This window comes from Cricetulus griseus, chromosome 2, assembly GCF_003668045.3.
Source record: "Cricetulus griseus strain 17A/GY chromosome 2, alternate assembly CriGri-PICRH-1.0, whole genome shotgun sequence".
In the NCBI taxonomy this organism is placed as follows: domain Eukaryota; kingdom Metazoa; phylum Chordata; class Mammalia; order Rodentia; family Cricetidae; genus Cricetulus; species Cricetulus griseus.
The window spans coordinates 413,110,798-413,138,718 of NC_048595.1; the positions used below are offsets into that span (position 1 = coordinate 413,110,798).

Below are 27,921 nucleotides of genomic sequence, written 5' to 3' on the forward strand. Positions count from 1 at the left end.
AGGCAGAGGCAGGTGGATCCCTGTGTTTGAGGCCAGCTGGGTCTACAGATCGAGTTCTAGGACAGCCACGCTACACAGAGAAACCCTGTCTCCAAAAACCAAAACCAACCAACCAACAAAAAAAAAAAAAAAAAAAAAAAAAAAAAAAAAAAAAAAAAAAGAAAAAGAAAGAAAGAAAGAAAGAAAGAAAAGACAATTATTTGCAGGAAAATGGACAAAAACTGAGATAATCATATTAAGTAAACTGAGCCAATCTCAGAAAGACAAATGTCATTTGCTTTTATCATTTGTGGTTCCTAGATTTTATATAGTTACATAAACTGGTGAGTACGGCATGAACGTAGAAGTGAAACTATCTTGAGAGTGGGGGACAAAGGAACTAACAGGAGATCCTCAGCATACCCGAGGTCAGCCCTCTTCCTCCTGCCTTCTGTACCGCCTGTGCCAGGAGAGCAGGAAGTAGACAAGGTCTAGCCTCCAGGTCTGGGTTTCCCTCTGCCTGCCACACACTCCAGAGAAGGGGCTTGGGAGCCAAGTGCCCTTGGTGAAGACCTCGCTCGGGTTTGTTTCTGATAAGGTCAGTTGAACTTTTAAGGGGGAAGGATCATGATTCTAGAACTTTCTAGGTTTCCGTGGGATCTGGAGTCCACATGGCTGTAGAGGGATTCAGGGTTTGAATACTGGAAGGGAAGCCAGGAGCTTTATCTATGTGGGTAGCTGCCCGCTGCCCTCTGTGGGCCTTCTGCCACCCCACCCCACCCGACCCCATAGACGTGCTTCTGGTGTTTCTGGAACACAGCAAGTACAGCCGTCTATTGGAAGGCACCTCCTTGAAGAGAAACCAAAATTTTAAAATTTCAACTGACTTGGCCGCTCCATTTCCTGATCCACTTACCTGCCCCCACATTTTCTGATATACACATGCAAACCCCAAACACAAACACTATCTTAGCGATCTGAATATAAATACACACACACCCACACACCCACACACACACACACACTGCAGTCCACCGAACTACCTCTCCAGCCTATCATTTCTCTTAAAAAAGAAACAGGACCGTCCGGAGAACGAAACAGTAAGGAAGGAGAGATAAAAACTCAGAAATCTGTACTGGCAGCGAGGTTAGACGTCTTACACTTAACGTTTAATTAGAAAATGATGGCGTTGGCTGTATATTTTATTGAGGTTTGACTGCCTTTGCTGGTATGTATGGAACACCTGCCTACAGAGGCTTCGTGGTAGGATCTTGGAGAGGCAGAGCTTGGTTAGAGCCCCACTTCCCGGAGCTCCCTTGCCTGGTGGCAGAGGTGTCACTAACAGTTACACTTGGCCTGAGAGAGCCTTTGGATGACTGTAAACTTTTATCCCTGGAAAGTCCTAGCAAGTTGCATTTTATGCTCCCACCCGGCATATTGGAGGTAGTTCTCTAAGTGGAAATAGTTCTCTAAGTCACGGGAGGAGCGGGCTGTGCCTATTATTCAAGGAAGGATAGTGATTAGACAGTCAACTGAGGCACGTGGCAGAGCCCGAGTGAGCTTCCGCTCTAAGGTAGACTACTCCTTGCTCCTCAATGGTGGGCCAGCCACATTCAAGGAACAGCTTTTTCCCGTTTTTCTTTTTTTCACTTTTAATATTTCTGAAAATTTTGATTATTTGAAAATATGATTATTTGTTTTTCTGTTGCATCTAATAGTAAATAGAATAAAATAGTATATCTTTTTATGAGTGTGTGTGTGTGTGTGTGTGTGTGTGTGTGTGTGTGTGTGTTTTCTTCATGTGCTTTCTATCTGGGGTTTTTGCTGGACTGGAACTCACCAAGCAGCCAGGATAGGTTGGCTGGTATTACAAAAATTCTATGTTTTTATGGTGTGTGCTGTTGAAGCCCTTGAGTGACACATGGGAATCTGAGCCCATGTCAGACTAGGTGATCTAAGTTGTGACTTAAGGCAGTAGTAAAATGAAGTCTTCTTGTAAAATGAATTAAGAGAAATGTTGTATGCTGATATGGATGCTTCTGAACACTTACAAGTCATAACAGACATTTACTTCCATTGAAAGATTATAGGTCATACATATATAAAATATTAAATGCTCTTGTATATTATAGTGTGCAAGCATATTTAATGAGATTATTTGACGGCAATAATAGCACATATACATGATATGACCAACTTCTCAAATTTATTTATACTTACACACTTAGGCAGAAATGTGAATAAATTTCAGCACAAAATGCCAAATGTAAACAGAGAATTATTTCAAAGTGTTAGGATTTAAAAGATTTTTATGCTTTTCTATACTTTCTCTGTGAGGTGTTTCCAGGAACAGAAGAACATAGCAGCAAGCATTATTTAAAAAACACTAACAATGGTAATTTCCTGTGAGTTCAGTCTAGGTCCCATAAAAAAAAAAAAAAAAAAAAAAAAAAAAAAAAAAAAAAAAAAAAAAAAAAAAAAAACGAGACCACAGGTAGTCTCTGTAGTCTCTGTTCTTACAGAGCAGGCAGTCTAGCAGCAGTTTTTTTTTTTTTTTTTTTATGTCTCTTAAATTCCACGAAACTGATTGCTTTTGGGATGCTATGACTAGAAAAACATGTGTGACCTAAACAAAAACAGCCAAATAAGACTGAATGTTGTGGGCCATGGAGTGTCTTAGGAAGCTAAGAAAAGTGCCTGTTAACAGTTAGGACTTGTTTGTTACATTATTGCCAAGGTGATGAAATGAGTGAGTTGTGATGTGCACAGGGCCAGAGGCCAGTCACATTATGTCAAAGCTCACTGTCATAGTGGCCTCAGATAAAAATGGGTGGGTGCTTTTGTTTTGTTTTTCTGTAAGAAAATGCTGTTAAAAAGACATGAACGTGGGAAGGAAACTTGTGAGGAAGAGGGAGGGTGACAAGGATAAACATATGTACACCTATGAAATGGTCAAAGAACATGCTTAACCAATTAAAACAATTACAAGCTTTAAAATAAGAGAAAATATTGTTGAATATGTGACAACTGAAAAGGCTTATTAATGTAATTTCTTGATCTTGTAATATTACTTACAGGAAAATATCCTAAGGACATAGGAGTACATTCAGAAATTTGAACTTTCAAACCATCCTAAATTTAATAAGGCTGAGTCTGGAGAGATGGCTCAGTGGTTAAGAGCACTGACTGGTCTTCCAGAGAACCCAGGTTCAATTTCCAGCACCCACATGGCAGCCCATAACTGTCTGTAACTTCAAGATCTGACACCCTCACACAGACATACATGCAGAGAAAACACCAATGCACATAAAAATAAATTATTTTTAAAAATCGATAAGGCCTGGTTATGTGAATTATGTCCATATGGTAGATACCTTATGGATATTAAAATCTGTGCTATAAAGAAAAAAAAGATATCCAAAAGTACTTTAAATATTATAGTGGGAAAATAAGTATGGATAAAATATTTTGGTAGAAGCCAGGCAGTGGTAGCTCACGCCTTTGATCCCTGCACTTGGGAGGCAGAGGCAGGCTGATCTCTGTGAGTTTGAGGCCAGCCTGGTCTACAGAGAGAGTTCCAGAATAGCCAAGGCTAAACAGAAAAACTCTGTCTAAACACATACACACACACACACTCTTTATATATCATATATAAAATATAAAGTATATATATTGTATATATTTTCACCATATATATGGTAAAAAAGCAGTAAAATACTACTATATGTTTATTTTTGATTGGTGGAATTACAGGGAACTTTAATCTTTATTGTAAATATTTTTCTAAAATAAATAATTACTTTCATCAGAAAAAATAAAGGAAAGAAGGAAGTCTTCTTTTCCTTGTGAATTTTTCCATTAAATGGGATTTTAACAGAGATTGAACTTCTTTAAAATTTTAAGGGGGTAGGGACCAGTTTCTGATCTCTTTGCTGAATGGCTTCTTCTGGATGTTAATCCTGATGCCTCTTTCTCTCCTACTCTCTGGCCATACCTGGATTATTTTTTGCAAAATATTTTACTTATTAAAGAAAAGATTTTTTTTGATTTTTAATGACTTTTAGGTTTTCTTTTCTATTTACTTTTACCACTGCATGATCATTTACACATTTTACCTTAATTTTATTTGTTTGTTTGTTTTGTTTTTTCGATACAGGGTTTCTCTGTATAGCCTTAGTTGTCATGTAACTCACTCTGTATGTCCAGCTGGCCTTGAACTCACAGAGATCCGCCTACCTCTGCCTCTCGAGGGCTGGAATAAAAGGCGTGAGCCACCATCGCCAGGCTTATTTTATTTTTGTGAGGTGGTGACATAGTTCAGCTGGTAAGGTTGCTGGGTGAGCAGGCCTGGCGATCTGAGTTTGATCCCTGGAACCATGTAAAGAGTGCAGGGAGAGAACCAATAATACACAGTTGTCTTCTGACCCCATGAGTGCAGGTTGCCATGCACGTGTGCTCGCACAGAGCTGTTTAAAGGGTCAACTCATGGATCCATTACTCGGTCCCTCCCTCCATCCATCTGTCCCACTGTCCCTCCCTTCTCTCTCTGGGCCTCCTTCCTTTTGTTGGAACCTGGTATGCTGCTCCCGCCCCCTGATAATGGGTGGAACTCACTCATATTGGCATTCAGGCAGATACTTAGGCAGCTCAAAAAGGCCCTGTGTTGCGTGGCCACTTCATGGCTACTTCACATGTTACAGGGCTGCATAAGGACTCAGTACCCATGTGCAAGCATCCCCTTTTAAGCGTGTACTTCTACATTTTCTCTCTCTCTCTCTCTCTCTCTCTCTCTCTCTCTCTCTCTCTCTCTTCTCTCTCTCTCTTTCTTTTTTCTCTGTTTCTGATGGTTGACCACTAATACTCTTCTTACTGTCTCTCTTACCTTCCTCGCCCTCTCTGTCTCTCTTTACTTTTCTGTCTCTCTTGTCTCTCCCACTCCCGCCCTCTTCCCCGCGCCCCCCCCCCCCATACGATTAATGTAGTCTCTAAGGTTGGTGTTCCATCGCGCCGGTTTCTTTTTATTTTTCTAATTTTTAAGCTTTTATACAGGAACACCACTTTTGAAGTTTGAGCAATTCTTCTCAAACAGTGTCTTTAAGAGCCCAGTCAAGTTTGCTGTTCTTTGTCTAGTATGTTTGGGTCATTCTTCCTGTGAGTTACTTTGTCTTTTGGGGGGAGTCTACAGAGACTGTCCTCGTCGTGGCTTTTGCGATTACTTCGATTACTTCGTGTCTTTGGGAAGGACATGTGTGCTCTCCTGAGAGAGGTGTGTGTGTGTGCAGCTACAATCTGTCACCCGCTCTGTCAATTCACTCTTCAGGTTTCTATGAGAGATGTGTGAGCTGCTGCTGTTTGGGGGGAAGGCAAGTTTCCAGTTCTCTCAAGAACTTGGGTTCTAATACTTTTTTTTTTTTTTAAGAGCATTTCAGGTGCTGGTGCCTGCTCTGAGAGGTACTTCCTGCCCTGCCCTGGACTTCCCAGAAGTCCACATTCTGTCTTCCACCTCATACAGCCTTTAACACATGAACACACCCAGTCAGTATTCCTTTTCATTTTCATATTCTCTCTCCTCCCTCCCTTCCCCCCCACTTTATTTTTTTTCTAAGGCAGAGTCTCACACTATTAGTTATAGTAGTTAAGGATAGCCTGGAATTTACCTACTCCCTAGATGGCCCCAAACTACGGTGATTCTCTTGCCTCAGCCTCTTGACAACTGAACTGTATGGGTAAGCCACTATATAGGCTTCCAAGACAGCACTTTCATTCTTTTTTTTTTTTTTTTTTTTTTTTTTTTTTTTTTGGTTTTTGAGACAGGGTTTGTCTGTGGCTTTGGAGGCTGTCCTGGAACTAGCTCTTGTAGACCAGGCTGGTCTCGAACTCACAGAAATCCTCTGCCTCTGCCTCTGCCTCTGCCTCTGCCTCCCAAGTGCTGGGATTAAAGGCATGCGCCACCACAGCCCGGCTTGCACTTTCATTTACAAAAATAATATCTGCATATATTACCCTGAAATCTATAGAACTTCCCTAATTTCACTTTTAGTTTTTACAGAATATCTCTGAAAAATCTACTGCATTGCTCTGAATATTATTAAAAAGCAGATGTGTGATTTTTTTTTTGTTTTATTGTATTTGTTTTTCACTTTTATCAACACAGCTTGGATACTGTGGAATGTAGCGCCGAGGGCTGCAGGCCATGCTTCGAGTCTAGCCAGTCCGCCACTGGAGTGCACTGAGCTCTTCAAGGCTACATTTCACACACTTGCTTAGTTGAACACGTATGCTTCCATTGAGAGGGGATTCTTGATTATGTGTAAGTGTGTGTGTCTGTGTGGGCATGTATGCGTGAGTGGAGATGCCTGCAGAAGGCAGAGGAACATGTCAGGTCCCGGGAGCTGGAGTTACAGGTAGTTGTGAGCCACCTGATGTGGGTGCTGGGAACTGAACTCACTTTTGAAAGAGCTTCCAGTGTTCTTAACTGCTAAGCCATTTCTCTAGCCCCAGTAGGGGACTCTTATGTAAGGAATGGGATTATCAGTTTGTTCCCTTGTGTGCCTAGGAATTCTTGTTTGTTGTTACTTTGAACTTGTAACTGTTAAGTGCTGGCCAGGTTTCAAATGCCTTTCTTTAAACACACACACACACACACACACACACACAGCAACAACAAACAAAACACAAAATAGAACAAAGACTCCCAGTACACTTGTGACTCCATGCCTCATGCCTGTTTCTTTTTTAAAAAATAAAATTTTTATTTTATTTTATGATATGGGTGGGTTTTATTTTGTGTTGTTGTTTTTTTTTTAATTTTATTTTATGTGTGTCTGTGCACCATGCCTGGTGCTACCAGAGGCCAGAAGAAGAGGTCAGATCCTCTGAAACTGGAGTTAAGTTTTGAGCAACCCTGTGGGTGCTGGGAACCATACACTAGTTCTCTAAAAGAGCAGCCAGTATTCCTAACCACTGAACCATCTCTTCAGACCCTTAAAATGCCTTTCTTGCCGGGCGTTGGTGGCACACGCCTTTAATCCCAGCACTCGGGAGGCAGAGGCAGGCGGATCTCTGTGAGTTCGAGACCAGCCTGGTCTCCAGAGCGAGTGCCAGGATAGGCTCCAAAGCTACACAGAGAAACCCTGTCTCAAAAACCAAAATGCCTTTCTTAGGTAAAAGGATTTTTCATGGTAATTGGTCAATTTTGCAGTGAAAGATCCAGGGTCCAAAAACTTTGGGAATCAAATGCTAAGTGGATTCTTCAAAATGCTGATCGTGTTTTCTAAATCAAAAAAACTTGCTTAAATGACCTAATCTAGAGCTCAAAAAAGCAAAAGGGGGGCTGGAGAGATGGCTTAGAGATTAGGAGCACTGGCTGCTCTTCCAGAGGTCCTGAGTTCAATTCCCAGCAACCACTTGGTGGCTCACAACCATCCATAATGAGATCTGGTGCCCTCTTCTGGCATGCAAGCATACGTGGAGGCAGAATGTTGTATACTAAATAAATAAATAAATAAATAAATAAATAAACTCTAAAAAAAAAAAAGCAAAAGGAAGTTTTGCTTCATAATTCCAATTGTAATAATACATTAAGAAAAGAGAGAGAGAAGACCTGTAAGATGGCTAATCAGGTAAAAGTGCTTGCTGTGCCAGGCTGGTACCTGAGCTCTATCCCCAGAACCTGTGTAAAGGTGAAAGGAGAGAACACGTCCCACAGAGTTATTCTCTGACCATCACATATGCCTATAACTCACCTCTCTCTCTCTCTCTCTCTCTCTCTCTCTCTCTCTCTCTCTCACACACACACACACACACACACACACACTAATAATGGATTCAGTTTAACTTTAAAAAGGGTAATAATCAAGGATATGTAGAAGATGCAAAAAGTGTCTGAGTGTGGTGTTACTCTAACAATGGATATGTGGATGTACTGGTCATGGCACACATCTTTCATCCCAGCACTTGGAAGGCTGAGGCAAGAAGACTGGCATAGTGCACAGTGAATTCCAGGCCAAGCTGAGCTACATAATAGGATCTCTCTTTCCCTCCCTCCCTCCCTCCCTCCCTCTCTCCTCCTCCCTCCCTCCCTCCCTCCCTCCCTCCCTCTCCCCTGCCTCCCTCCCTCTCTCCCTCCCTCCCTTCCTCTGTCTTTCTTCTTCCTTCCTTCCTTCCTTCTTTTCTTCTTTCCTTCCTTTTGTTTTTTGAGGTAGGGTTTCTCTGTATAGCGCTGGCTGTCCTAGAACTCACTCTAGGACCAGGCTGGCCTTGAACTCAGAGATCCACCTGCCTCTGCCTCTGAGTGTTGAGATCAAGGGCGTGTGCCACCACTGCCTGGTACAGGACCTGTTTCAAAAAGTGAAAACAAAGAGCAAAAACAATGATACAGACTATTGTTTCTAGGAAGTCTCACTATATCTACATGCAATGAATAAAGAAACATAAAAATGTACTTCGTAGAGCATTATTGTTTATTATGAATATCAAGTGAATAAAACCCCAACAATGGGTGTGCATATCGATATATGTAGTATGATTCTAGTTTTTTTAATCCCTGTATCCTTGTGTGTGAATGTGTAAGTGGCATGTGATTGTAATAATGTGGCCATATTTTAATTTATTGTATTTTGGCATTTTACACACAGAAGTCAACAGTTTCTAGACCCAAGGAGGGGAAAGGCACTTCTGAAAGAAAAACTATAAGTCTTTTGGGCTATTAAAAAAGAAGGAGGAGCCGCTTGGGAGGTGGTGGAGCACGCCTTTAATCCCAGCACTCGGGAGGCAGAGGCAGGCGGATCTCTGTGAGATTGAGGCCAACCTGGTCTACAAAGCTACACAGAGAAACCCTGTCTCAGGAAAAAAAAAAAAGAATAATAAAAAAATAAAAAATGGGAAAACTACCGTAATGTGAAAATTTAAAAATGAATATATTTTACTTATTATTTATCTATGTGTTTGTTTGTTTTGATGTTTTGAGACAGTCTTGCTGTATAGACCTAACTGCCTGGGACTGCTATGTGGACCAAGTAAACTTTAAACTTTCGGTCAATCCTCTTGCTTCTGAATATTCAGTGCTGGTATTACAGGATGAGTGACCATACCCAGCTAAAAATATTCTTATTTTAACATCAACTGTGTATTGGAAAGCCATAGGTGCATTCTGTCAGTCACTGTCTCTGAGTGCTGGCTCAGCTTAGTATTTTCAGTCACAAATATTCAAGAAGGACTGGTTAAGTTCTTAAGGCTCAGAAACAATTCTCTTTGTTGTAGGGGAGGAGACAGCTTTTGTGGATAGAGGTTTCTGTTCTGCCTGGTCCCGAAGCCCTTTAGTCCCAAATAAACACACAGTGGCTTATATTAATTATAAAATATTTGGCCAATGGCTCAGGCTTCTTATTGGCTAGCTCTCTCTTAATTATTAGCCCGTTTCTATTAAACTCTGTATTGCAATGAGGCTGTGGCTTACTTGTAATGCTCTGGCATATTACTCCTTTGACGGCTACATGGCATCTCCCTGGGACTCTCCTCTTGTCTTTCCTTTTCACAGAATTTTCCTAGTCTGGTAGCCCCACCTATACTTCCTGCCTGGTTCCTGGCTAATCAGCATTTATTCATCAGCTGATAAGAGAAACATATATTCACAACATACAGAAGGACATCCCCCATCAGGTTTGAGGTTAAGGAGAAGGGCAGTGTCTGAGATGCCATGGTAGTGATGGGGCTGTGTTGGAACAGAAAGGTTTTCTAGTTGAAGGGTCTCAGACAGTCTCCATCAAGACTTACCTCTCGAGGGCAAGGCATCTCTTGAGTAAGACAAGGAGCGCCTCAGCTGAGGATAGGACTGCTACTTCCAAATGAACGTCCACAGCTCTCAACCCAATAGGAGAAGTAAGGCGAGGAAAGCATCCACTATCCCAGGTCTTGAGTGTTTGGGTCTCCTTCTGGCTAGTTTTTAATGTCAACTTGACACGAGCTAGAGTCAGTTTTGAAGAGGGAACCTCAATTGAGAAACCCGGATTGGCCATGGGCAGGCCCGTGGTGCATTTTCTTGATTGATGTATTGATGTTGAAAGGGCCCAGATCTCTATGGGAAGTACCACTGCTGGACTGATGGTCTTGGGTGCTACATGAAGGCAGGTGGAGCAAACCATGAGGAGGAGGCCAGTAAGCAGCACTCCTCCATAACATCTGCAGTGGTTCCCACCCTGACTTCCCTGGATGATGGAGTCTACAAGCTGTAAGATTAAATCAACCCTTTCCTCTCCAAGTTACTTTTGGTCATGTTTTATCACAGCAGTAGACACTAACTGAGCCAGGCCCTGTGACCAGGCTTTGTCTTTCTTGGGGGTTGGCATGTTTTTGGTGTTTATTAGTAGGTGAGCATTATTCGATATCACCTAAGAGTCTCAACGTCAGGAGATAGGTAGCCTTTCTACTCCTCACTTTACACACAAAGACTCTTGCAATACTTCTAGCAGCTTCCCAAGGCAGAGTGGCCTATGGCACAGCCAGGCTTTGATCAAGGTGGAGCCCATGTTCCTAGCCATGACACTTGTTGTCCTTGTATAGAGTTGCTCTACTGAAGTCTGTGTCTGTCCAGTTTGCCTCTACTTTTTGCATGCCCCTTTTCTTCAAGAACTGCTTTTCTAGCCAACTCCCCAAAGGTCTCTTGCCTGTAGGAACCCCTATTCCCAAGACTGTTACTGCACCAAGTGGAGACCGTCTGACCAGTGACTCTCTGTGTATCCACCTCCCTCCAAAAAGCTCCTGAGAAGTAGGAACTTGTTGTTTTCTTTCCCATTATTCTCCATTTCTTCCCTCCAAAGTGTCTGGAACATGGTAGATGCAATTAGTACTTGACAAGAAACAAGCTTGTAGATGGCACTTTACTTCCTCACTTGATCATGGTATCGTGTGTTGACCTAGGTCACCACTCTCCTGCCTCTTGAAAGGAATGGATTTCAGAAACTGTCTTTACAAGATTGCTGAAAACCTGGATAGCAGTGAACTGGCTGCCCTCAAGTTTCTGTGCTTGGACTACATCCCACAGAAGAAGCAGGAGCCCATCAAGGATGCCCTGATGCTATTTCAGGTACTGCAGGAAAAGGGACTGTTGGAGGAAGACAATCTGTCCTTCCTGAAGGAGCTGATTTTCCTCATCAATCGGCTGGACCTGCTGAGCAACACCCTAAACAGCAGCAAGGAGGAGATGGTGAGGGAGCTGCAGGTTCCAGACAAAGCCCAGGTTTCTGCCTACAGGTGGGTAGAAGTGCCAGGAGCATGGGCTGAAAGGGTGTGACTTTGGATGCTGCTGCTGCGGTCTATATTGTGAGGTGACTGGCCAGTCTCTGGGCTGAATATATAACTCAGAGAAAAATGCGGAAGCCGTAAAATCATTTGTTTTCATGCAGCATGGCACAGAAGGGGACTACTGGGGAGGAGAAGGGATTTGGCTGCAGAAGGATAAGACAGGGAAATGTGTGCCGGTGGAGTGGGTGTGTGGGTGTGTGTATGATCAAAGCCCTATGCGTGCCAGTTACTTTCCTGTTGTTGTGGTAAAATGCCATGAACAAAATTAATTTATAGAAGAAGAGTGTAGTTTGTCTTTCTGATTACACCTTTTTTTTTGGACCACCAGCCCCCAAATAGTGACATAGAGACTTACTGTTAATTAGGAAAGCTTGACCTTAGCTTGGGCTTGTTCCCAACTAGCTCATGTAATTTAAATTAGCCTGTTTCTATTAATCTACATTGGCAAATTTGGAGAAAATACTCTTATCTATCCTATCTTGATGAATCCAAAACTTTTACCTAAACCACTTTCTATCATAACTTGTATTACCAGCCTAAAAATTATCCTTTTAAACCTTAAAACATTTTCTTAAACAACTAAGCCTTTATGTTTCTCAACCTTTATAAACTTTACATCTCTTTTGTAACTTTCTTTTTTGAATTTGGTAGCAAAGAAAGCGGTAAAACTCTAACCATCTAGTCTAACCATCAGAGACCTGTGGAGGATAAAATATTACCTAAGTAATCAGGAAATGCAGAGCAAACAACTTCAAAACTATAGAAATGACAGAAACAGCTGGCCTCCTGGAAAGTCACCCAAATTTCCCCTGCAGCATTGTAGCATCCATCTCCTAGAAATATATGATGGACTTTTTCTGTGAGGCAGGAATTTTGAAGAACTGTCCTACCTTGTTTTGGCAAAGTTTGGCAGTTGCCATCTTTTGTGGCCTGCTTGTCCAGTTTGGACAGCACGCTGTCAGCAGTCGAGTGAAGGGCAGCTTCTTGTCCAGTGACTAACTTTGTCACAAATGAAAGCACACTCCATATAGAGGTTCTTCAATGCCCATCATCTTCTCAGATGTAGATTGGTGCTGCCAGGAGCAAATGTATCTCACTGTTACGAAAAGCCTTATGTTATTAAAACAAATTAAATGTCATATTCAGTTGGTCTCTGAAGTGTTTGAAGATCAACTATCTGTCTAGAATATATCTCTGTATGACCTTGAAAACTTATCTCTAACATGACTACAAGTTTGGTTGTTATAGATGGCTAACTACTAACCTGTATTTCTTAATTATCCTAAATAGTTTATAATAATAGTTTTCAAAGACTAGAACTTTATATTACAGTTTTAAATGAGCTGCATAGGTACAATACCTTACACTATGTTGAAACAAAAATAACCTTAAATTTGTATCAATATACAAAAATACCTTAAACAAGAGTAGAAACATAGGAATATGTTATAACAAAATAACCTTAAATTTGTATCAATATACAAAAATACATACCAATGTAAAATATTTGAGATTAATAGTTCTTTTAGCTTAAAAGTAGATTTCAATAATCTACCCTTTTATCCTATTATTCCTATATCTCCCTTTTTCTTTTCAAAAAGATATCCCTGAATCTAACTTCCTTTGCTTAGTTTTTTTCCCTGACCACGACCCCTCTAAACAACAGCAAGCATCCACAACCCATCAAATGACTAAAAGCCACCCACCCCACCTCTAGGGAATGTGGGCATTGTGTTCTTAAGATTACTTCCTATTGTCTGGGGGTGACAGCATCTTTAGGGTACCCTGAGAAAATTGGCATAATGGTCAAGTCCTGGGAGAGCTAGCTGTTGTCCAGTCTGGGTATGATGAGAAAGTGCAGAGCTTATCTGAAATCCTGGCTGGAGTCATCTGTGAGGCTGTACCATCTCAGCTAGCAGCTTTGAAGTTGTTATGGATGCATATTTTTGAGGAAACTGTAACAGAGGCATTCTGAGAGGCTGGATCACCTGTGCTACTTACTTACCTTTATTTGTCTCTTGTCTTTTTTCTTCTGAAAACACACAAAGGTAGCATGCGTGAGCATGAGCTGCATAGGTACAATACCTTACACTATGTTGAAACAAAAATAACCTTAAATTTGTATCAATATACAAAAATACCTTAAACAAGAGTAGAAACATAGGAATATGTTATAACAAAATAACCTTAAATTTGTATCAATATACCTTACAAGTATGGAATATGTGGTGTGCACAAATCAGCTAAAGATGATTCTCTGTTCTATGCTTGATCATGTAAAAGACATCTGTTAACTTTGTAAGTTCCTTTGGACTACATAACCAAACAGTAACATAAATCTCCTTCCATGCCACATGAAAGGATGGCATGTGATAATAAGTCATAAGGGCTCTGTAGCTAAGATTTATAATGTCTCAGCCTATCTCAGAGCTGTTCCCATATAGAGGGACCAGCACATACATCATCTGTCTTGTAGATTTTCTTTGGTTTCCTCCTTTATGTCTGCAGTCAAGATTTTCAAGAGGCCTCCCTTGGTCAAATCTGAACTTTATTTTGAAGGAATCCATAACTTTTTATTTCATGTGGAAACAAAGGCACAACCTCTCCCCCAACACAACACATTTCCTGATTTCCATTCTGATGTTAAAGATCTCCTTAAAATATATAGACTGGTTTAATTCAGCAGTTTTCATAATCCAATGCTCTTAGCAGCTGTTGTTTTATTTTCCTTCATACAAACTTTTGAGTTTTTCTGACTTATTTTTTTCCAAACGTTTAAAGATTTACTTATTTTTATTTTTAATTACGTGTCTGTATTTGGGTATGTCTATGTGAGTACAGATGCCCTCAGGGGCTAGAAACCTTGGCTCTCCTGTAACTGGAGTTACAGCTGGTTGGGAGCTACCTGATTTGGATGCCAGAATTGAACTCTGGTCCTCTGCAAGAGTGTCGTGTGCTCCTAACTGCTGAGCTACATCTTCATCCCAAGTTTTGGTGACTTCTAAAACATCCTTTTGTTTATTTACTTGGCAAGTATTTTCCAAGGTCTTAAATGTGTTTATAAATAATCTTCTGTGGTGTTTTGAAAGAAAATGGCTCTAAAGGGAGTGGCACTATTAGGAGATGTGGCTTTGTTGGAATAAGTGTGGCCTTGTTGGAGGAAGTTAACTGTGATAGTGGGCTTTAAGGTCTGCTTTGCTCAAGCTACACACAGCGAGACAGTTCACCTCCTATTGCCTGTGGATCAGGATGCAGCACTCTCAGATCCTTCTCCAGCACCTTGTCTGCCTGCATGATCTCAGGTCGCATCATGATGGTCACAGACTAAACCTCTGAAACTGTGAGCCACCCCAATTAAATGTTTTCCTTTCTAAGAGTTGCCATGGTCGTCTTGCCTCTTCACAGCAATAGAAACCCTGAGGCAGCGTCTGTCACTTACTGAACTCTTAGTGTGCTGCCTAACTGTTTGGGCAATGATGTGTGTTGTTCATATGTGATGTTGGTCCTGGGAGATTATGCTACCTCACTAGTGGTGTCTTAGTGCTCTTAGTTTAAGAGCACATTGTGATGTTCACAAAATGAAGAAATCCGTTGATGAGGATCTCAGAATGTGCACCTGCCTTTAAGTGACATGTGACTGTAGTTCATGGAAACTTATGTAATTCACAGCTGTCTGTGGGGTAGATATGTATTTAGCTTCTATCTACAGATGAGCAAAGAATTGCGCAACACATCTAAAATTACAGAGTTCAAACATTGCATCTCACAAATATCAGGCTAATGGAAATGAAAAAGGCTTGGGCCAGGCTGTCAGGGGGCTTGGGTGGTTTTTTTGTTTGTTTGTTTCTGTTTTTTATGACAGGGCTTCTCAGTGTAGCCGTGGCTGTCCTGGAACTTGCTCTGCAGACCAGGCTGGCCTCGAACTCACAGGGGTCCACCTGCCTCTGCCTCTGGAGTGCACCACCACCACCACCTGGCATCTTGGGTGGTTTATAGACAGACTGTTGTAATATGTGAGTTGTCTTTCTGGGGGGAAAAATGAAGGTTCAGTGAGAGAACAGAGCCCCAAGCACTCTTGGGCAATGTGGTGTGATTGCAGGGGGCAGTGGACAAGGGAATGCAGGGTGGGGAGAACCCAGGGCGGTTGGTTGTGTTGAGAGCTTCAGGACCTTTGGTATTGCTGATTGGAACGGTGTGTGTGTGTGTGTATGTTCAGAGTACCTTGTATTCTAGAACCAAATGTTTAGCCTTCTTCCTGAAGGAAATAGCTTGGACATTGACCAGGATTCTTAGAAGGGAATCAGTTCTGATGTGCACTGTGGAGAACATGATTCCCCCAAATCATCTCCCCTGGATCTTGATTTTATAACAGCCTAAGAGCAGCATGATTGTTTTAGCTGAAGTTAGTTGGAAGACAAAGGTGATGGGACTTTGCTCAGAGTGGGCTGGTTGGCTTGACTCGGTAGATTTTCATCACTATCCAGCCTTTTCCTGAGGTTCACCAGTCAGGCATAGTTGGCTGTTTTAAGGAGGCCCTGGGAGTGGGGCCTGCGGTTAACTCTGTGCAGCGATGGGAATGATCTAGGGCGTGTTTCTAAAGTGTCTCCATTTCCTACCACAGGGTCATGCTCTTTAAGCTCTCAGAAGAAGTGACCAAGTCAGAATTGAAATCTTTTAAGTTTTTTTTGAATGAAGAGATTCCTAAATGTAAGCTGTATGATGATAACTCGGTAAGACCTGGTATGTCCTTGAGATGGGTCACCACTGGTGGATCTGAGATCAGAGGGGACTGTTCTGCCAACAACAAACTGTATTCAAGGTTGTTTCCACTTGTTTGTTTGTGCTTTCATTTGTTTGTTTGAGACATGGTATCATTAGCCCAGGTTGAACCCAAACCTGCAATATAGCCAAGGATGGCCTTAAACTTCTGGTCTTCCTGTCTTCACCTCTTGGGTGAGGGATTACTGGCATGTGGCACCACTCTCAGTTTCTGTGGTTCCAGGATGGAATTCAACAGCTTTTGCATGATAGGCAAGCACTCTACCAGCTGAGCTATACCTTAGTCCCCATGTTCTCACTTCTTACCTGGGGAAAGTAAAGTAGTGAGGCAGGGTAGTAGTTATTTATGGCTTTGATGCCTTGACACTGTAAAGTGCTACTACTCAGCCATGGGGCAGACCCAGGAGACAGAGTAGGCAAGTTGGGCAGTGCCACAATACATGGGACCAAGCAGGGCCAGGGAGGAAATGCAGCCTGGGGTCACATCTTCCTCACCTCTGCTGCTTTTGAAATGTCACGTTTGCTTGTTTGTTTGTTCCCCCAGTGTGTGGTATGTGTCTTTATGAGTAGGTTGTATGATGTATGTGTCTGTGTCTACATGCTGTGTATATTGTGTGTGTGCTTCTTTTTTCTTCTAATACATTATTTAATATCTTACTATGTTACCTCTCTCTAATATACTCAGTGCCTCAGTGACAATAATGTCATCCAGGCCCCCACAGGAACTACAGTGGGGAAATGAATACACAGTTTGCCTATAATAAGCCCACTCCAACTTCCCTTCTGTTTTTAGGTTTCCTTTTTATTAATTTTTTTACATTCCAATCCCAGTTCCCTCTCCTTCCTCTCCTCCCGGGCACCTCCCATCTGCTCCTCAGACAGGGTAAGGCCTCCCCTAGGAAGTCTACTAAGTCTGTCTCATCATCTCACTGAGGTGGGATCAAGGCACCACCTACCCGCTTCCCTGTGTCTAGGTTAAGCAAGGAATCTCTCCATATAGAACGGCTCTACTAAGTCAGTTTGTACATTAGAGTTAGATCTTGGATCACTGCCAGTGGCCTCATATACTGTCCCAGTCACACCATTGTCAGGGAGTCTAGTTCAGTCTTATGCAGGTTCCCCATTTGTCAGACCTGAATCAGTGATCTCTCACTAGCTCGGGTCAGCTGATTCTGTGGGTTTCCCCATCATGGTCTTGACTCCTTTGTTCATATTATAGCTCCTCCCTCACTCGAGGAGCTTGGCCCAATGGTTAGTTGTGGATTTCTGCATCTGCTTCCATCTGTTTCTGGAAGAGGGTTCTAGCTTCTCTGGCGTTGTGGATTGTAGGCTGGGTATCTTTTGCTTTATGTCTGGTATCCACTTATGAGTGAGTACACACTACATTTGTCTTTCTGGGTCTGGGTTACCTCACTCAGGATTATTTCATACCATTGAGTAGTACTCCATTGTGTAAATGTACCACCTTTTCTTTATCCATTCTTCAGTTGAGAGACATCTATGTTGTTTCCAAGATCTGGCTATTATGAATAAGGTTGCTATGAACGTGTGTGTGTGTGTTGTGTGTGTGTGTGTGTGTGTGTGTGTGTGTGTGTGTGTGTGTGTGTGTGTTTGTGTTTGTGTGTGCTTCTTATGTATATGTGTGGCATATGTACCTGTGTGTGTGGTGTATACCTCTGCGTCTCTGTTGGTCTGAGTCTACCTATGTGTAGTACATATGTGTATGGGTTTCTCCCCACCCCACCCCCCGGTGTGTGTGTGTGTGTGTGTGTGTGTGTGTGTGTGTGTGTGTGTGTGTGTGCTTTTGTGTGCTGTGTGGTGTATTGTAATTCTGATGTTTGCTTTGTCCAAGTGTATCTTTGTACATTTGTTTAGTGTGGGTGCATACGAGCGCACATGAACACGTGTGTACATGCTCATGGCCTCTCTGTGTGTGTTTGGTGCCCTGCACATGTCTCTCTCTCTGTATGTGCATTCGCTGAGGTTTAGAGGTGGATAAGGCAATGCCAGAGTATAATGCAGTCTCCAGGGCTGTTCTTCCCACACTCCTCCAGGCTGGTCCATAGATGAAGGCTTCCACAGATAGTTTGGGAACAAGGCCTGGGGACTGGTGACATCTGACATGGCTTCTCTTTTTTTTCTATGTTTTTATCCTTTTAGGCCAGAAAACACAGAATGGCCTTCCTGATTACTGTCAACTTTGAGGGATCAGTATGTGCTCAGGGGTGGGAGGGCGATCTCTGTGGGAAATAAGACTGGGCTCTTGCTTTGGAAGAAGTGGAATTAAGGAAACAAAAACCTAGTTCCCAGGCCTGAGCACTCAATCCATTTGTCCCTTGCTCTCTCCTCCCCAGAGCCTGCTTGATATTTTTGTGGAAATGGAGAAGAGAGTCATCCTGAGGGAAGAAAACTTGGATGCCCTGAAATCAATCTGTGCCCAGGTCAACAAGAGCCTGCTGGAGAAGATTGAGGCTTATGAAAAATCAAGCAGAGGTAGACAGCTGATGGTTATGAGGCGGCAAAGCCTCCAGAGCCACAGCTGTTTCTGATCTAGCTCTTCCTTTTGAATGCAGGGAGAATGAGCCTTGAAGGAGGGGCAGAGTCGCCAGTTTCAGTTTTAGATGGTAAGACTTCCAGATTCATTTCTTTGATGCCGAGGCACTTAATTCCCTCTTACTCTCTTCCCACCACCTTCTGCCATAGCCTAATATCAGGATGAAAGTTTGGTGGTCACTTGTCACCCCTGCGGCTCTCTGGGAGATAAAAAGAATTTGCAAAAGCCCTATGGGAACATTTGAAATGAGCACAGTTATTCTACAAGTGGGTCTTAAATCTGTTCTGGCTGTGTCTTCTTTTCCTTTGAGATGTGGGTAGCTAGATTCAAATAATTTTCCAGAATATTCTTGTGTTTTGATTTGTTTGAGACAGCCTTGGCTGTCTTGGAACTCTCTACGTAGACTAGGCTGTCCTTGAAATCACAGAAACTGGCCTGCCTCAAGTGCTAGGGTGAAAGGCATGTGCCATATCACACCTGACTTTTTTTTCCCAGAACATTCTTGATCAAAGCTTTTGGCTTTGGGAGAGGCCCTTTGGCCAAGTGTTCATAGTTCTTCTCTGTTAAGTCCAGGCTCCCACTGCCCCTGAATTCCTCCACCATGTGGCTGCCCCAGCCTGGGATGCTCCAGCCATATTCCCTGCCTTGACTACTGAGCTGTCTCTCCAGCCCCCTCCAAATTTTTTATTAATCAAATATTCTGACTATAAAAATCATATGTGTTCCCTTGGGGGTGATTCTTAATTTTAGAGAAAATGTGAACAGCACCACCAGTCTGTAAACATTAATACTGGTAATAGCCTTCTTATGTTTTCACTATTGTTTTTGCTGTGTAATACATTTTGGAGCACTCTGCTTATTTACTTTAAGTTCACATGTAAGTGCATGTGGGTGAGTGAGTTTATGCACTCCACATTTATGCAGAAGCCTGGCTATGTCAGAAGGCAGCATCAGATCCCCTGGAAATGGAGTTGCGGTGCTTGTGACTGTGAGTGCTTGGAATCTCTGGCCCTCTGCAAAGAGTGACAAGCTCTCTTCCACTCAAGGATCACCCTCCTTTAGAAATGAGGCCAAGTACCAGCCAGTTCTTCCCTCTATTCATGCCTACCTGAGCCCAGCAATTTCCGAGTACCTTTGGAAAGTTTGAGTCAGGGACTGACTCATACTGACCTCTTGCTTTGATCAGACCCACCGCACAAACAAGGCAGTTTGCACTTGGGTTTCCAGAAGCATGCTAAATGCCCTTCCTACAAGATCTACACATATGAAATATCCTCAAGGCAGTTTCAATGATTATTTTTAAAAGGACCGGCCTGTGGGGGCCGGTGACTTACATTAGTAGGTAAAAGTGCTACTTTCAGGCCCAGTGAAAGGGGAAGGAGGGAACCAACTCCTCAAAGTCCTCTTTGATCCCCACACATGAGTGCTCCCTACATCAGGCATGTGTGCGTGAATGTTCATATGCATGCATGCATGCACGCAAGTATGTTGACATGAAATGTTTTAAGGTCCTTAGGTTGTCCCAAGCGTTACATATTTCTTTACCGCCAAGCCCCTCATTCTGGATACTTTTCTTGGTTGCTTGCAGGGGAGAGTTACTTCAGAATGCAGGAAACGTGGGACTCCCAAAGAGAACAAGACAGCGACTCACAGGTACACCTCCTTGCTCTCTCTGCATGGAAGTTTCTGTCTCTTGTGTTTGTTAGCTCCTTTTAAGCTTCCAGATAAGCTAATAAGGGGGTGGAGCCTTTTGGAAATTTTGAGAACTCTGAGGAAGAAAAACCTACAAAAGAACCAGTTTTTTTTTTTTTTTTTTGGTGTTAAATTATGTATCACTATTATCTCTGTTCAGTTTGTTTGTATTCTGAGACCGGGTCTCCTATAGCTCAGACTGGCCTTGAACTCATTATGTACCTGAGGATGACCTTGAACTCCTGATTTCCCTGACTTTACTTCCCAAGTGCTGGGATTATAGGTATGGGTCACCACATAGGCTCTAATTTTATTATAAGGCACAGGAATTGTTGGAAGGTAGAAAGTGTGTGAGGCCTCCCTCTTGTTCTAGCAGCTGTGTCAGCTAAAATGAGTGCTTGTGGGGGAGGGGGTGAGGCTTCGAGAACAATGGCTGCTTTGGTGGGGGTGGGGTGGGGTGGGGGAGTTGCTCTAGCAGGCTTCTCTTTTAGCCTGACATTGCAGAGGGATCCCCCCTTTGTGTTAGGCAACAAACAGGATCTCAGCAAGTCTTAGTTTTCATCTCAGGGAAGCCTGTAGAAAGATTTCCTTCCTAGACGTAGCTTCTATTTATAGTCTTCAATAATTCACCGATTACAGTTCAGCCCATTAGCCTCCTCCCCGTGGCAGGAAGCACGAAGCGTCTGGACACTTTGAGAAAGGATATGCACTAGGGTGGCCTTCTGAGAAGATTCTCAGGCCTTGTTCTCAGGTCCAGAAATCAAGAATTAGTCAACATCATATGTTACTTTGAGATGGTCTGGCACTCTACAGTATTGTCCTCTCCAAACAGCTAAATATATCATGTGAATATCTTATTAACTGCCTGTATTACAATATCCCAATAAATCTACTTAATATAAATAGGAGATACTTAGGATAATAACAAATACTGAATATACCCTGTGTTTAATAAAGTACCTTATGTCACAGAAAACATTGAAAAGTGAAGGATTTGTACAATATGAAGAGGAGCTCAGTGTGCTATAAATTGTTAAACACTAGATTAGCTAAATTGCCCAGAGTCCTAAGGTTTTAAGCCTTAGAAGCTGGCTTTTGTCCCCTAGTCTTGGGTTCTTTTCTGTATACTTCAGGAGACAGCACGGACTTCCAACTAAATACTGGGACTCTCAGCTTGAAACAGCCCTAAGAGAAAAACAAGTATTCAGGCCCTCTGGTGTTTACTGTCAGGATTCCATAAACACAACTTGAGTAGTTCCTTGCTCTCCACCTGCTGCCCAGTTCCTTTGCAGTGGCTTAAGGCATCAGCTTTAACCAGAGAGACTGCACTATATCATGTGCGAAGGGCAAGTCCCTCGCTGTTAGCCAAGAAAGGCAGATGAGCTGAGTAGACCCCAGAAAGATTGCCAAGGTCATGGAGGGCCGTCCCAAGAGGTCACCGTTGAGTGAACTCTTAAAGTCCCACATGTTATCTGGCCTGAAGCTCTTCTGGATGCTGAGGGAAGCTGAAGCAAGCACAGTGGTAACAAACTGTGATAATATCAGGGATGTATGTGACATCTGGGGCACTTAGCAGGCCCAGGTCCCCTTACTGTACAGCTCATGAGAGGCTGTGCAATCGGAGGAGCAGAAAGTAGCTTTTCAACAAGATGACCCCAAATCTGGCTGGAGTAACGGAAGGAAGCAATGCTTCCCAGGGGAGCTAGGCAGGGGTCTAGCCTCTTCCTGGGCAGTTGTTACTTACAGGCTGGTATCTGAGCTACAGCGTCAGCTCCCCAGACTCGGCTTTTGTTTTCCAGGTATCACACAGAATTTACCAAATGAAGAGCAAACCTCGGGGATACTGTCTGATCATCAACAATAATGATTTCAGTGAGGCGAGGAAGAACATACCCAGATTCCACAAAATGAAGGACAGAAAAGGAACAAACTACGATGAAGGTACAGCCAAATCCAAAGAAGAGGCATGAATAATTTTTAATTCCTGTGGTGCTTTTAAAAAGAAGAGACAATAGTCCTAAAGGGCCCTATATTTTGAGAAATGGAGTCATGGTTCAAGAAAATCTATCAAGCATTTATTTTTATTCATTTTATTACTATTTCCTTGTGGAGGTAAAAGAACATTCTTACATATCTGTTCTGAGTTTTGTAATTAGGTTTAAAATCAAAGTAATATATACATTGTGATAAAATGACAACTCTTACTAAAAACTTTGTAATGAAGAGCATGAGTGAACTTTAGAAATTTTTAAGTTTTATTTCACTTTTTATTCATGTGTATATGCCTCTATGTGAGTATGCCCATGTGTGTGTGGATGCCCCTAGAGTCCAGAAGAGAACATCAGGTCCCCCTGGAGCAGGAGCTGGGAACTGAACCTGGGTCCTCTGCAAGAACTCTTCACCGTTGAGCCATCTCCCCTGCCCTGAGTTTTCCTTTTAACTCACTAAATGAAAAGTGTTTCTGTAGAATGAATTAGTCCAAAAAATTGCTGTGGTATCAGAGTAACTGCAGGGATTTTGCTCATAAAAGTTATTCCATTGCAGCAGGAGTTGTGAGTGCCCAACAAAATGCTAAACTATCCAGAAATGTTTGGAGCAGCCTATCAATAATTCATAATATAAGAATATAAAAAATGGGGGCTGGAGAGATGGCTCAGTGATTAAGAGCACTGGCTGCTCTTCTGGAGGACTCAGGTTCCCAGCACCCACATGGCAGTTCATGGTTGTCTGTAACTCTAGCTCCAGGTGATCTGATACCTTCACAGACATACCTGCAGGCAAAACCCCAATGCATTTGAAATTAAAAAAATAAAAAGAATTATTTAAAAATAATTAAAATGACAATAACTAAAAATATTAATAGAAATCATCCAAACCAGCCGTTTGAACTTATGAGCCAAGATATCAGTTAATGACTTCTTTCTTAAACTGAGTAAAGTTTGGAAAGTTAGTGTAGACTGACCATACTCATCGGGACATGTAATGATCTCTGTTTCCATGTGATTTGCTTATGCAGAAAGATATTTAAAAGCTTCTAAATTGGAGGCCAAAGGTCAGCATACACTGGGTATTGAAACTAAATTTCAACCCTTTTTTTATTCATTTGTTCTTTTTCTATTAAGACCACATTTGAAAGTAAACACATCAGCACATGCCTATCATCCCAGCTCTGCAAAGCTAAAGGCAGGGAATTAGGAGTTCAAGGTCATTCTCAGTTACAAGTAAGTGGTAGGCCAGCCTGGGCTACGTGAGACAAAAGGAGGATGGATTGTATTTTATTCCATTTCTGTATTTTTCTTGGACTTGACTTTGGTGACTGGGTCTGTGACCTAGATTTGGGGTTGTGTGGCTTGTCTTCCTGTTCTTGTACTCAATACTCCATATTGATGCTGCTGTGTTGTTTTCTGTGACACTTGACTACAGTGCCTTCTGAACTACTTTGTGGTCATTTTTTTCCATCCACTTCCCACATTCCAAAGGAATCCCAAACTTTCCACAGAACCAAAGCTCTCATGGTTTGTCAAAGTTCTTCAGCCCCGTAACGATCATTGCATCCCAGTTTTATTCTCTATTCCTGATGTTAGACCATCTCCTGACAGATGATGCGTATTTAGCTTTGGTAGAAAGAAAACCAAAAAGATTATTCCAGGACTGGGAGAATAGGAATGGACACAAGAGCTGATAAAAGGTTTTGGAAATGAGAGGAGAGACAGTGTATAAAACAGAGCAAATGGGAGGTACAATCTAAGTGATTGTGGAGGAAAGTACAACAGAAACAAACCTACTTACTCCACAGAGTCCTGAAAGAATTGAGGAGTCAGAAGTACAAGGTTTAGGTGAAGCAATGAGCTACAGAGGGAGGGTTTGTTGAACACTTACAGAAGACACAATGAACCCTAGATCTGCCACCTAGAGACAGATTGCGTTTTACCCTCATACAGAGCAGAGAGAGGGCACGCTCATAAAGTTTAGCCAGAAAGACTCTAGATTGGGGAACCAGGTCATGCAAAGGAAGCAGTGTAGCACCGTGTTGAAAAGAGATAGTAAAGAACACATAATGTACTGGATACAGGAAGTTAGGTTTCTAACTCAAGTTGACCCCAGAACACTGTAGATATGGGTTGTCATCTACAGATAATGAGATCTGGTGATATCCTAGTGAAACGGGCAGTGCCCCATCCAAGCAACCGGCTGCAAAATCCCTCAGTGAGTAGCCACACTCCAGATACAAAGCTTTCTGCCAATGTTTTAGTTGATCAGTTAGTCAATATCAAAGAAAGGAAATGCAATCAAGAAAAGAAAATACAGCTGTGTAAATGAAGCTAACACATTGCAGAGAAAAACCTTTAAAATCTGTACTTAACATTCTCACAGAGATTCATAAAAAAAGATTAGCGAAATGGTATGAAAAGAGAAGGAATCATTAAAAATGAAGTGTATAGAAACATTGGTCTGGGGAGATGACTCAGCAGTTAAGGGCACTGGCTGCACATTCAGAGGACCTGGGTTCAAGTCCGAGCACCTCACGGCAGCTTACAACCATCTCTATATAACTCCAATTCCAGGGGATCTGATGTCTTCTTCTAGCCTCTGCAGGCTCCAGGCATGCATGTAGTACACACACAAACATGCAGGCAAAACACCCATACATACAAAATGATAATTTAAAAAATGTAAAATAGATGAGCAACAATACAAGTGTGGGAGGCAAAGTCTCAGAAGGTTGGACAGAAAGAAAATGGCAATGGAAAGTGGGAACCAATGGGTAAGAAAGCACAAGTACTAGTCAAGGATGCCTGACCTGTGACCATGAGTTCCACAAAAAGAGAACAAGGAGCAGAACTATCCAAGAAGACAATGAGCAGTCTTCAGGCTGCAAGAGCTCACTGTATCTTAGAAACCGAGGAGGGAAGAAAGGGAGGAAAAGTCAAATATATAAAGCAGCCATGGATCAAAATATCATTGGATGTCATAGTGAATCTGGAAGCTAAGGTGACAATTCAGAGGGTAGGGGCTTTTGGAAAGAACACTCTCTATAGCCAAACAGAAAGAATCGTGATATAAGAGCTCAACAAACTTGTGTTTTGTGCACAGTGCTTTCGGTAGTAAACATTAGACACCTATAGAGTCCAGTTAGTAGGATAGAGGACCTTGCCCAAGCTCTACCACCGGCCTGCCAGTGTTTTATCCATCTTGAGCTGTTTTCTGGGAACTGTTGTAATATATGGTTTCCCCTTTCCCTTTCAGAGGCATTGACTGAGACCTTTAAAGAGCTTCATTTTGAGGTCAAGCCTTACAGAGACTGCACAGCCAATAAAATCCATGAGGTTCTAAGATTCTACCAAAGCATGGACCACAAGGACAAGGACTGCTTCATCTGCTGCATCCTCTCCCATGGAGACACGGGCATCATCTACGGCACTGATGGGAAGGAAGCCCCCATTTATGAACTGACATCTTATTTCACTGGTTCAGAGTGCCCTTCCCTGGCTGGAAAACCCAAAATCTTTTTTATTCAGGCTTGCCAAGGGGATAACTACCAGAAAGCTGTACTTGTTGAGACTGACTGGGAAGAGATGGTCAGCTTCTTAGACGTGGACTCATCTCAAAAGAGCTATATTCCAGATGAGGCTGACTTTCTGTTGGGGATGGCTACTGTGAAAAACTGTGTTTCCTACCGAGATCCCACGCAGGGAACCTGGTACATCCAGTCACTTTGCCAGAGCCTGAGGAAAAGATGTCCTCAGTGAGTTTTGCCTTCTGGGTCCTTCTCAGGTTTACACTGCCTTACTCACCGCCATAGTCAGAGTCCATTAGGTGTTTGTGGTTGAGATAATATGTACCAAGCAGAGAAATACCCATGGGGAGTGTTTCATCTTTGAATGGAACTCACATAGCTGTGTTTTCCAGGTCAGTTGCAAAGTGGAAGAGATGGCACATATTGCTCTCTTTAGTTCATGGATGGGAAAGACTAATATATTTATTGAGGAGTTTCCTTTATTCAGCAGCCAGGGCACCATAGAGCTGGAGAGGACACTAATATCACACAATCCTACTCTCTGTCTTTGGGCAGCAACATGACAGAGGCAATCCATCTGCTTTGAGGAGTCTTCTAAGATGAAAGCAATCCACTTTAACCTATTTGAACCTTGTTAGAAGTCCTGTTCTAGGGTTGACAAGATGGCAAGGTGGGTAAAGGCACTTTCTGCCAAGCATGATGATTTGAGTTCAATCCTAGGACCTACATGGTGGAGAGAATTCTTTCCAGTTATCCTATACCTCCACATGTATGCCCACCCCCACACACAGATAAGTAAATACAAATTTTTAAAAATCAGAAAGAATTCAATAGCTATCTAGCCTTCACTCTTCTTAGCAAACTGTGGAAAGTAGTGAAGAGTAGAGACCCTTATGTTTTTACTAATTTGATCTGCTTTTAAGCCACAAATGTGGGACCAGGGCCCTATGTCGTCTGGTCCATCTTCAGTTAAATTAGGGCTCCATGTATTTTGGGTTCCCCACATGCACACCAAGCTGACAGCTGAACACTGAGGAGCCCTTCTATAGGATTCTTTTAGATCTGTGTCTTGTTTCCAATGTATGAAGAGTGAGAATTCCCCATGGCATGTGGAGAGTAGACCATAACATCAGTGTGGGGGTTTCTTTTGTAACACAGACTGTGAGTCTGGCAGGATCTGTGTCAGCTACACAGAGACATAAAGAGGTTGCCCAACAAGATTGCTCAGACAGTTGGTGACAGAGGGGTGGAGATGGCTGCAGAAAGCTCTTGACTTTCACATTTTGGTAGAAATCTGTGCATGATTCTATAGGAGCAATGCTGATCTAGGTAGAGGTCATTGGGAGATGTTGAGGTATTTGTGGGGTCCAAATGACAGTCCGTGGGACAGAGCAAGGAATGCACATATTAGGAGGGAGGAGGTCAGTTCTGATGGGAATGCTGAGGTTTCTTGTAATCAGCAGAGATCCCAAGTAAACAGAAGGTAATTCAGTGTGCTTTGAAGAAAGTGGTTAGCCAGGACAGTTGTGGTAGGTCTTGATTCAGTGACTTGTGAGAGACAGAGCTAGAGGACTTGGGCACAGCTGGCAAGACCTTGGGTACTGCTGTGTTCCCCTGATCAGCACCAGTGTTGCTTTGTTTTTCAGAGGCGACGATATTCTCAGCATCCTGACTGGTGTGAACTATGATGTGAGCAATAAGGATGACAGAAAGAACATGGGGAAGCAGATGCCTCAGCCCATCTTCACACTACGGAAGAAGCTGTTTTTCCCTCCTAAGTGATGTGTGCTCTACATGGTTGACATTATGTCAGTCTATGCACTTTTGTTTGGGGGGAGGGGTGGGTTTTAATTTATTTTTTATGATTTCTTTTATTTTGAGATATTATATCATTTACCTCTTCCCTTTCCTCCCTGAAAAGTTGGAATTTGAAGTCCAAAGCAGAAGCTTGATAAATGGAACATCAGTTCTAAGTAAGGTGGCACTCTGAAGCCAGGAAGGTTGTACGCTAACCTTACTGGCTTCTATTTACTAGCTCCATGTCTGTCTGACAGAACGTTTAATTTCTGTAAACATTAGGCTCCACATCAGTAAAGTA

General features: G+C 42.4%; 1 protein-coding gene across 1 annotated transcript; it reads left to right on the top strand.

Annotated features, from left to right (window-relative positions):
* Nucleotides 1-491: 491 nt before the first annotated feature.
* Casp8 (caspase 8) lies at nucleotides 492-27,743 on the top strand (the record flags this gene model as incomplete). Its single annotated transcript, NM_001246796.1, is given in 9 exon segments — nucleotides 492-577; nucleotides 10,897-11,229; nucleotides 15,902-16,010; nucleotides 18,414-18,552; nucleotides 18,633-18,683; nucleotides 20,202-20,266; nucleotides 22,105-22,246; nucleotides 25,553-26,051; nucleotides 27,470-27,743. Coding segments are annotated over 8 exon segments (1,446 nt in total). The 3' UTR covers nucleotides 27,606-27,743.
* Nucleotides 27,744-27,921: the final 178 nt, after the last annotated feature.